General features: G+C 31.8%; 2 protein-coding genes across 3 annotated transcripts; one reads left to right on the top strand and one right to left on the bottom strand.

Annotated features, from left to right (window-relative positions):
* The first annotated feature begins 1,168 nt into the window (after nucleotides 1–1,168).
* LOC129298513 (glycine-rich RNA-binding protein RZ1A-like) lies at nucleotides 1,169–3,319 on the top strand. 2 transcript variants are annotated; one of them, XM_054936931.1, is made up of 4 exons: nucleotides 1,172–1,292; nucleotides 1,470–1,561; nucleotides 2,026–2,142; nucleotides 2,622–3,319. In XM_054936931.1, the coding sequence occupies exons 2-4, from the start codon at nucleotides 1,526–1,528 to the stop codon at nucleotides 3,132–3,134; spliced, it is 666 nt and encodes a 221-aa protein (XP_054792906.1). In that variant the 5' UTR covers nucleotides 1,172–1,292; nucleotides 1,470–1,525; the 3' UTR covers nucleotides 3,135–3,319. The 2 variants fall into 2 exon arrangements, with proteins under 2 accessions (XP_054792907.1, XP_054792906.1); XM_054936932.1 differs by lacking the exon at nucleotides 1,470–1,561 and having other exon boundaries at nucleotides 1,169–1,292.
* A 1,417-nt stretch (nucleotides 3,320–4,736) lies between these two features.
* Nucleotides 4,737–5,659, bottom strand: LOC129298515 (vacuolar iron transporter homolog 4-like). The gene has a single exon (XM_054936933.1). The coding sequence runs from the start codon at nucleotides 5,608–5,610 to the stop codon at nucleotides 4,948–4,950; it is 663 nt and encodes a 220-aa protein (XP_054792908.1). The 5' UTR covers nucleotides 5,611–5,659; the 3' UTR covers nucleotides 4,737–4,947.
* Between the last annotated feature and the right edge of the window lie 3,027 nt (nucleotides 5,660–8,686).

The raw sequence follows: 8,686 nt of genomic DNA on the forward strand, positions 1-8,686 counted from the left end.
ATTTTAAAGTATATTTGAGATATTTAAATTAAAATGCGAGCCTATTAAAAAATTTATTTTTAAATAGGCTTTTAAATAAACTTTCAAGTTAGATTAAGCTTTAGACAGACTCAAGCTTAAGCTGTGAAAAATGCCTTATACAGACTTCAGATCAGACTCAAACTTTTAATTTATCATGCAAATTTAGACTTATTTAATCAAAATATAACTCGGCCTAATTTATTTCAACTTTTACCTAAGGTCCCTTCTTTGCTATCAAGTTCGCAAACATCATGGAATTGTCTGATCTCTCTTACAAGAGGCGTGTGCATTTGGTGCTCTTTCTTATCTTAATTCTAGTCCTCTATTTCATTTTAAAATAATTTTTATCATTGTTTAAATTAATTTTAAATATTTTTAATATTACATTTATTAATTAAAAATATAAAAATTTTAATATTAAATTTGAACTATCTAGAAACACATGTAAATGATTAATTTATAATTTTTTAGTATTAAATTAGATTATTTAAATTATATCTGAACTAAGTCAATCTAGACAATCAAATTATAAAAATTTTTAATATTAAATTGAATTTTTTAGATTAAATTTATATTAGCCAGATTGATAATGAATAGATTTATTAAATTTTTTATATTTTATAAATTTTATTTTACTAAATATAAAATAAAAATAAAAATTTTTAAATTTAAATGATCTAAATCTCTTCAAAAGTGATGGGTATCATGGTGCTCATTTTCTAATAAATAGTCATGACAGCCTAGATAAAATATTAAAAAAATTATATTTTTTAAATTAATAAATATAATATTAAAATATTTAAAAATTAAATGAAATGAATGACACATATTTTAAAATAAAATGAAGAGTCAGGATTACTCTCAGTCTTAATGAGCATTTAGCACACTCAATGAAAACAACGTGTTTTGAATTTTAAAAATAATTAACTAATTTATTAAAATATAAATTCATTAAAAATGTATAATTTTAAAGATAATGAATTAATTTATTATGAATATAATTGCGCTAAAATTTCTGGCAAAAAATATTGTCATAATATTGAATAATTACATATACCTATAAAATTGGCACGTGTGAGATACACCCACACCCACACACACACACACACACACACACACACATATAATATATGCGTGCGCGCGCACTAAGCAGAGCTGCTGCCGATTCCATTCTGTTATCGACTTATCGTCCTTCACTCTCACTCTGCGTTGCTTTTCCTCCACGGCGAATCAACTCGTGACGTATTCGCAGAACAATTCTCTCTCCTCCGGTAAGGGTCTTCGTTTTGACGTTTTTTAAGAGATTTTGTTCCTGTCAAGATTTTGTTTCTCCGGAATTTGCGTGGTTCCGATTTGAATTATATTGATTTTGCAACGTTTTGAGCGTGACTATTTGCTTAGAAATTTTTCATTAGGCTCTATTCGGGTTTTTTTTTTTTTGGAACGAGGTTGGAGAATTGTAGCGTTCGGGATTTTCTGGCCCTAGAATGAAGAATCGCTGAAGATGGTGACTGGTTTTGGTTGGGGTCACGTTTTGCAGGTCTTGACTATTTATTGAGGGAATCACATGTGTTAGCGAAGTTATTGATTTTTTTTTATAAGCTACTTGATTTTGTTTCTTTTCAAGAGAAGTGTGTTCACGCACACAAATGTGGATAGATAGACATTTTAGCTTAACTTCGGAGCAGAAGTCATAAACTTTAAATGGTTTTGAAAAAAATTGTTTTAGATTATCATATAAAAAAATGAAGGTTTGGATCAACCATCGACCTAATCATAAATGAAGTTGATACAAACTAGAGTTCTATATATTTTTCGTGTGAAGTATGTAAACTTATTGGGAGTCTTATTTTCCTACTCCTTGCTTGAAGTTGACAGGGTTTTATCATGTTTTGAGTAGGTTTCATCATCTACTTACTTATGTGGATTGTGTGGGATGGCTGTCCCTGGCTTTCTAATTGAAAATTTTATGTGGTAATTATTTTTCTCCTTCAAAATACGCAGTTTAAAATGGCTGAAGTAGAAGAGTATCGCTGCTTCATTGGTGGCCTTTCATGGTCAACATCTGATAGAAAGTTAATGGATTCATTTGAAAAGTTTGGAAACCTTCTTGAAGCCCGGGTAACATATTCTATATTTCTGTATTATCAGTATTATCATTGCACTTGTACTGTTTACAGTTATTGTTGATTAGCCAAGAACCTTTGGTTCAACTGGCACGACTTGTGATGTTTACCCTGTGGGTTCGAGCTGTGCCTACAAATGTTTCGACATTTGCCAACTCAAAAGAAAGTTATTGTTGATTTTTTTTTCCCCTTAGAAATTCGTTTATGCTGCCTATGTTATACTTTTTGATTGGGTTTCCAGTTTCTCTTCTATCCTTTTCTGATATAGTGAGATAAATGTAAATTCTACTAAGTCCTGGCTTCAAATCAAAATTCAGTAAACCAGAAGAAAAGCTTTTTGACATATTATAAGTGGAAGCTAGCTTTTCAAGCATCATATATGATTGGTTGTACCTGTTCATTGTCTATTTATATGCATCTTTCTTTTGAACAGACATATATTCTTAAGGCATTACATTTATATCCTCGATCTAGGTTGCTGTTGACAAGTTCTCTGGTCGATCTCGTGGTTTTGGATTTGTAACATTTGATGATCAGAAAGCTATGGAAGATGCCATTGATGCCATGAATGGGCAGAATTTAGATGGTCGAACTATTACTGTTGACAAGGCAAAACCTCAACAAGGATCAGCTAGAGATGATAGTGATCGGTACCGAGAACATGGTCGTGATCGTAATCATTACCGAGATTATGGGGGTGGTCGAGGTTCTAATGGTGGTGAGTGCTTCAAGTGTGGCAAACCTGGTCATTTCGCTAGAGAGTGCCCTGGTGAAGGGGGAAGAGGTGGAAAGTATGGTGGCAGAGAAAGTAGATATGGTGGCAGTGGCGGTGGAGGTCGTTATGGTCCTGATAGGAATGCTGATCGTTATTCTGGTGGGCGATACAGGGATGCTGGTAGACATGGAGATTATGGAAATGATCGATATAGTCGTGATCGCACTGGACCTTATGAGCAGAGAGGAACAGGAGGCTTTCGTTCTGGATAGAATTTTTTTTCTTCTCATTGAGGCATGCAATTTCACTCTTAATATATGTTGTTCATCATGGCTGTAATGGAACTGTAAATGTGATTTTTCATCTTTTAGACTGGAGGAGTTACCATTATCCCTTCAATTATCATTCACAATGACTATGTTCTGAGATTGTTCAATGGATGGATCTCTGATATCAATGTTCTGATGTGCAATACACTGCACATACACCATACCCTTTTTATGTTCCAAAATGCTGATTTTTAAGCTTGTTGAAATCTTGTGCATGACCTGTTGTGGTCAAATTCCATTATGCTCTATGGGCTGAGTATCTTGTGAGTTGTGACATGCATGGGAGAGCATATACATAGTTACCACTGAATTACCAGTTTCATCCTAGGAGGTATAGAAAGAGTTTGTGTTCGTATGGGTTTTTAAATGACCATAGTGAAGTTTTTGTCTTTGGATTTTGCTTCTGATTTGGAGAGAAAAGTCTTTCATATAGAATACCCATTTGGTGTCTTGTTTTAGGATGTTTGAGTAACAAGTAGCACAACTACTTTCTCATTTGTTACATTTCAGCTCTGGTTTGTATTCTTGGAAGATTCTTGGCTAATAACCATTGTCTTTTTTGGATTCCTTTTATTGTTCCTCTGTTGCTGACAGAAGAATGGACATGCATGGTCCTTTAAGCTTCAAACTCTTCAGCTGCAACAAGTCACCACCTGAATAGGAAACTTGAAAATTTTAACAGAAATTGTAAGGATGCTTTTGGTATATAAATTTTATGTTGAGTAGGGCAAACTTGGTTCGTCAGAACAACAGATTGCAACAAGGTGCTGCAAAAGTGGGGGATGGATGGAAAATGATGAGATGGTAAATGATATGGGATTTCACTGTTAGTAAAACCCAGGTGGGGGTGGGTAGAGAATATGCTTTTATTCAGGCCTCCTTTATGATGGTGCTTTCATAAAATCTTTTTAAAATAGGGCTAATACGACAAGAAATGTTAGATTCTTTGCAATGAGGGAACTCAGGAATATTCTCTCTTGGATATGGCAAAAAATTTGGAACTTAACTAAATCCATGCATTATATAGGAAAACAACTTCCAGTTAGCTATATAACAACTTAATCGGTGCCTAGAGGTTTTCAAAAAATTTTGATTTTTGATTGTTTATACTTTTCCTCTCATTGAAAGCAATTCTATTCAAGATACAATCACTCACTAAATGTAAGTACATCTCTTAGTAGAGATTTGAATATTGTTTCGTTACGTTGCAAAGGACTAATCCCTTACATTTGACCCAACCCTCATTGGTACAATAATAATAAGCATTATTTCATTAGGTAGGTTCGGCTGTATAAATTGTATGACACCATTATACTTTATCATTTACCAAACTTTTAGAAATATTAACTAAGAGGTATCAGTCAATAATTTTCAAAAGTGTTTTTTTTTTAACCTTCCTCTACCCTTCTTAATGAAGTTTAAAGTTATTTGTTCCACTTTATTCACAAGTGCCTCCCACGATCTTCTTTATATATGTCCAAACTATCTTTAAATAATTTTTTACCATTGTCCCCTCAATAAATTATATAACAATGCTTAGAGGGAAATGCTTAGAGGGAACTAATTCCTCTGCTTATCTCATTCAATCCAACAACCCCTACATTATCTGGGAGGATCAGTAAAGGGAAAAAGAAAAAAGAAAAAGAAACAAACAAAGAAAGAAAAATTAAAATGATTTTCCGTACTATTTGTTGACCTAGCATGCAAGTTTGTGCATTCATTTGCTTCATGACAGACTTAATAATGTTCATAATAATCAAAGTCCGGTGAAGCCAATTAACTTGGTCAAGCCAAAAGTGATAGCCATGGCCATCCAACCTCCGATCACAACCCTAACACAAGACCCTCTCACTGAAGTTTTTCCGATCACCGCTCCGACGCCACCGAAAACCATCAATGCCAAGCTAGCCAGGGCAGCCACCACCGCCATCCTCACCCTATAATCCCTTATAAACACAGCTCCGACCAGCGGCACCACTGCACCGGCGGAAAATGCCAGCGCTGATGCTGCGGCAGCCTGAACTGGATTCGGAAGCTTGTCCTTCTCATCATCTTCAACCTCTTTTGTGTTGTTGTTAGCTGCTCTTTCTCTCTTCATCTGAGCTAACTCTATGTCTCTCTGAGTGTACACTGACACAAACTCCCCTATGGCCATGCTACAAGCTCCGGCGACTAGACCCGCGAAGCCGGCGAGGAGCATGGCTCTGATGTCTTGTCTGACAGCACCAACACCTATCATGAGTGAAGTCACAGTAACCAGCCCATCATTGGCTCCTAACATTGCAGCCCTAAGCCATTGTGCCCTTTGAGAGTAGTTAATGGTGTTGATGTGGTCTTCTTCTTCATTAGGGTTAATTACAGGGATCTCAACATGGCTTGGTAGGGTTTCCTTAGGGTTATTATGATGAGAAGAAGCCATAGATATATGTTAATGGTGAAGATAGAATTGAAGAGAAGTTTCAAGGAAGGAAGTGTTTTTGAAGTACATGACTCTTATTGAGAAGAAGGTATTATATAGAGAAGTGTCATATAGCAATAGCATTGGGTTGCATTGGAGATTATGGGTCTCAATCATTTAGTGATGAAGTAGTGGTGATAGAGTGGAGAGCACTCAGAACGGTGATGACTTATTTTGTTTAATAATTCTTCAAAAATGAATACTTTGTATATACTGAGATATATATATATATATATATATATATATATATATATATCCTTATTTCATTATAATCATGAACTTATATCTTGTCAAAACTAGCTAGATTCAAATTAAACTCTAACTAATTTGATTTGAGCCAAGTAGAAACATGAGGAACCAAAGTTTTTCAATAAACATTTAAGGCAGTTGCATTCCTAAGCACTAATTACAAATTAGGAAGAATAACAATTAAGTCCTAGAAGTGACAATTAATGATAATTACATCTTTGATAAATTTATTTGAAATATAAATAGCAAATATCAATTCAAATAATTATTATTTTAGGAGTTGCAATTATAAATAAGATATTTAAATTTTAAATGTAATTCTCAGTTTATAATTACAATTTTTGTTTATAACTGTATAAATCAATATTTATAATGTATTCTTTAAAAAAGGTTATTGATGATCTAACTGTTATTAATTGCCTCTTCAATTTTGAGAGTTTATTCTCGTTCTTCCATTAAACTATTAGCTCCATATACCACTAGTTAACTATGCATAGTAGTTTCATTGTGATTTTTTTTCCATCTAAATTATTCATAAATACTCTTTCAAAAATTTATACCGATAAATGAAAATTTGGATTATTTTTTTAATATATATATATATATATATATATAACATCCCCCTCTAGCATGAAAACTTATTAGACTTGAAGTATAGATAAACATAAATATGCCTAATAATAAAAAAAAATAATCATCATACATTTAAACCTTAGATGGAAAAAAAAAACAAATTAAACACAATGGCCACAGTTGAATAATACAATAACAACAAAAGCATAATACATATTATCTCAACGATTTGCGTCTGGTTTTCTACAATCCCTTAGCGTCCCTTTTCGTCATGGCACCAAACACAACCACATATTTAGCTCAAAAATTTAAGGTAATTGGTTTGATTTTGATTAATAATATGTCTAATAATAATATCCTAGAATGTGCTTATATAATTAGATCGATAAGAATCGGTCCTGTAATGTAATTGGATTTGGATTCCCTCGTTTGAGGAGATAAGAAGCAAAAGGGTATACATAATTAATCATATATAGAGAAATACAAAGTGTGGCAATTTTAAAATGAAGGGAGTGTGGCTTGCACAAGCAAGGTTAGTGGAAGCCTATCTGTTGATTAGCAGTATGATTAAACAACAAATTCATGATTAAGAAATTAATGATGAAATGATGAGTGATATAATTATATATTATCGGAGGGAGTGTGGATTCCACGCAGAAGGCACAAGCAAACGGGCAAACTAAACAATAAATTAAAAGAAGAGAATACTTTTTTTCCAATTCCTTGTTGACTCAGGAACATTTCCCAGAGTGGAAACATGAATTAGTGCTTCGTGGGTTTTCAATTAGTGGATTGGTGATCTGTTCAATTTTTTTTTATAATGCTGTTTAAAGTTACAATCCAATCTTCTTTGAGGTGGTTTTATTGTTGAATAGAAATGTAATATAATGAAATGATTTGATTAAAAAAGTAAAATGGATTAGAATAATTGTGGATTATAGAAAGGTAAAAATGATAAAGATATCATAGCCATACATAAAATAAGAGAGAAGGAAGAATGTGGATAAAAGACTTTATTCATGTCAATCACAATGTTATTTAATTTCTCTCTATCATTACATGACCTGTCCTCTCACTATCATTTACATTTTATTATTGTATATAGTCTTTTAAAAAAAATTTGTTAAAATTTTTAGTTTGCAATACACACACTTATATATACTCTTTTCAATTCAAATTGTAAGAGACTTCCGACGATAATTCACATACTAATAAAAATAATTACTCCCTCTAAACCAAAATATATAACATCGATGATTATTTTACGGCTTAAAAAAATTTGGTAAAACCTTGATCTTTTAAAAAAGCTTACATTTTTCCATCTTAATAATAATAATTGAAAAATGTTATGCATCATTTTTTTAAAAAAAGTAATAAATAAAGTATGGGTATAGTTGAAAATATAATTATAAAAACTTCTTAATTTGTGTTTTAAGGACCAATTTGATAATTGAAAAAAATTTAATAATGGTCCAAAAGCTTCGTTGTCCCTCTATAAATTTTAATTTTTTAATTAAAGATCGAAGTAAAAGAATAAATTAAGGAACCAACTTGTGCCTTTCTCGTGGTATCCGCGCTCCATAAAGTTTAGTTTCTTTCTAAATTATTTGACATTGTTTAATTAAAAAAATTTCATTATATTCTCTTGAATTTTCGCACTCCAAGAAAATGGAATGACAGAAAAATGCTTCAACATGCTTAATTATTTAAATAATATTTGATTAATTAAAATAATCTTACATGCTTAATTAATTATTTAATTTTTTGGCAAAGATAAATATTGAACTAGCTAAACATAATATTGAGAAACCAACGATGCATGATTAATTAGACCGAGTGGAAGAGATCATATTTTCTAAAAGTAAGGTCAATGTTTTAAATCTATGTACAGAAAAAATATCTCGAACCCAAGTAGTGATTGAATGTGTTCGCACGTGTGAGTGAGAGAGAGAGAGAGAGAGAGAGAGAGAGAGATTTAAGGTAAGCAATATATAATGTGGATTAGTGGTTTTGAATTCTTTATACATAACCATTTTTACTAAACAAACACAATTTTTCTTATTTTTTTTTTCTTAACCTGTGTCAATTTAATTAATGATTGAATGGAAAATTGGTCTCTAATTTATAAGTCAAAAGTATTTAAGATTTTAAACTTAATTTTAGTATAATATTCCTTTCAACTCTTTAAAATGATGTAATTTAATATCTATTGTTA

Source organism: Prosopis cineraria, unplaced genomic scaffold, assembly GCF_029017545.1.
Source record: "Prosopis cineraria cultivar Desert tree isolate PC_DT_omini unplaced genomic scaffold, ASM2901754v1 PC836, whole genome shotgun sequence".
Taxonomy (NCBI): domain Eukaryota; kingdom Viridiplantae; phylum Streptophyta; class Magnoliopsida; order Fabales; family Fabaceae; genus Prosopis; species Prosopis cineraria.

Bases quoted from the DNA above. Each gene is read 5' to 3' on its own strand.
- LOC129298513 (XM_054936931.1), top strand. From the start codon at position 1,526: ATGGTGACTGGTTTTGGTTGGGGTCACGTTTTGCAG. The intron at 1,562-2,025 runs GTCTTGACTATT...CAAAATACGCAG, and splicing joins GTTGGGGTCACGTTTTGCAG to TTTAAAATGGCTGAAGTAGA. The intron at 2,143-2,621 runs GTAACATATTCT...TCCTCGATCTAG, and splicing joins GAAACCTTCTTGAAGCCCGG to GTTGCTGTTGACAAGTTCTC.
- LOC129298515 (XM_054936933.1), bottom strand. From the start codon at position 5,610: ATGGCTTCTTCTCATCATAATAACCCTAAGGAAACCCTACCAAGCCAT.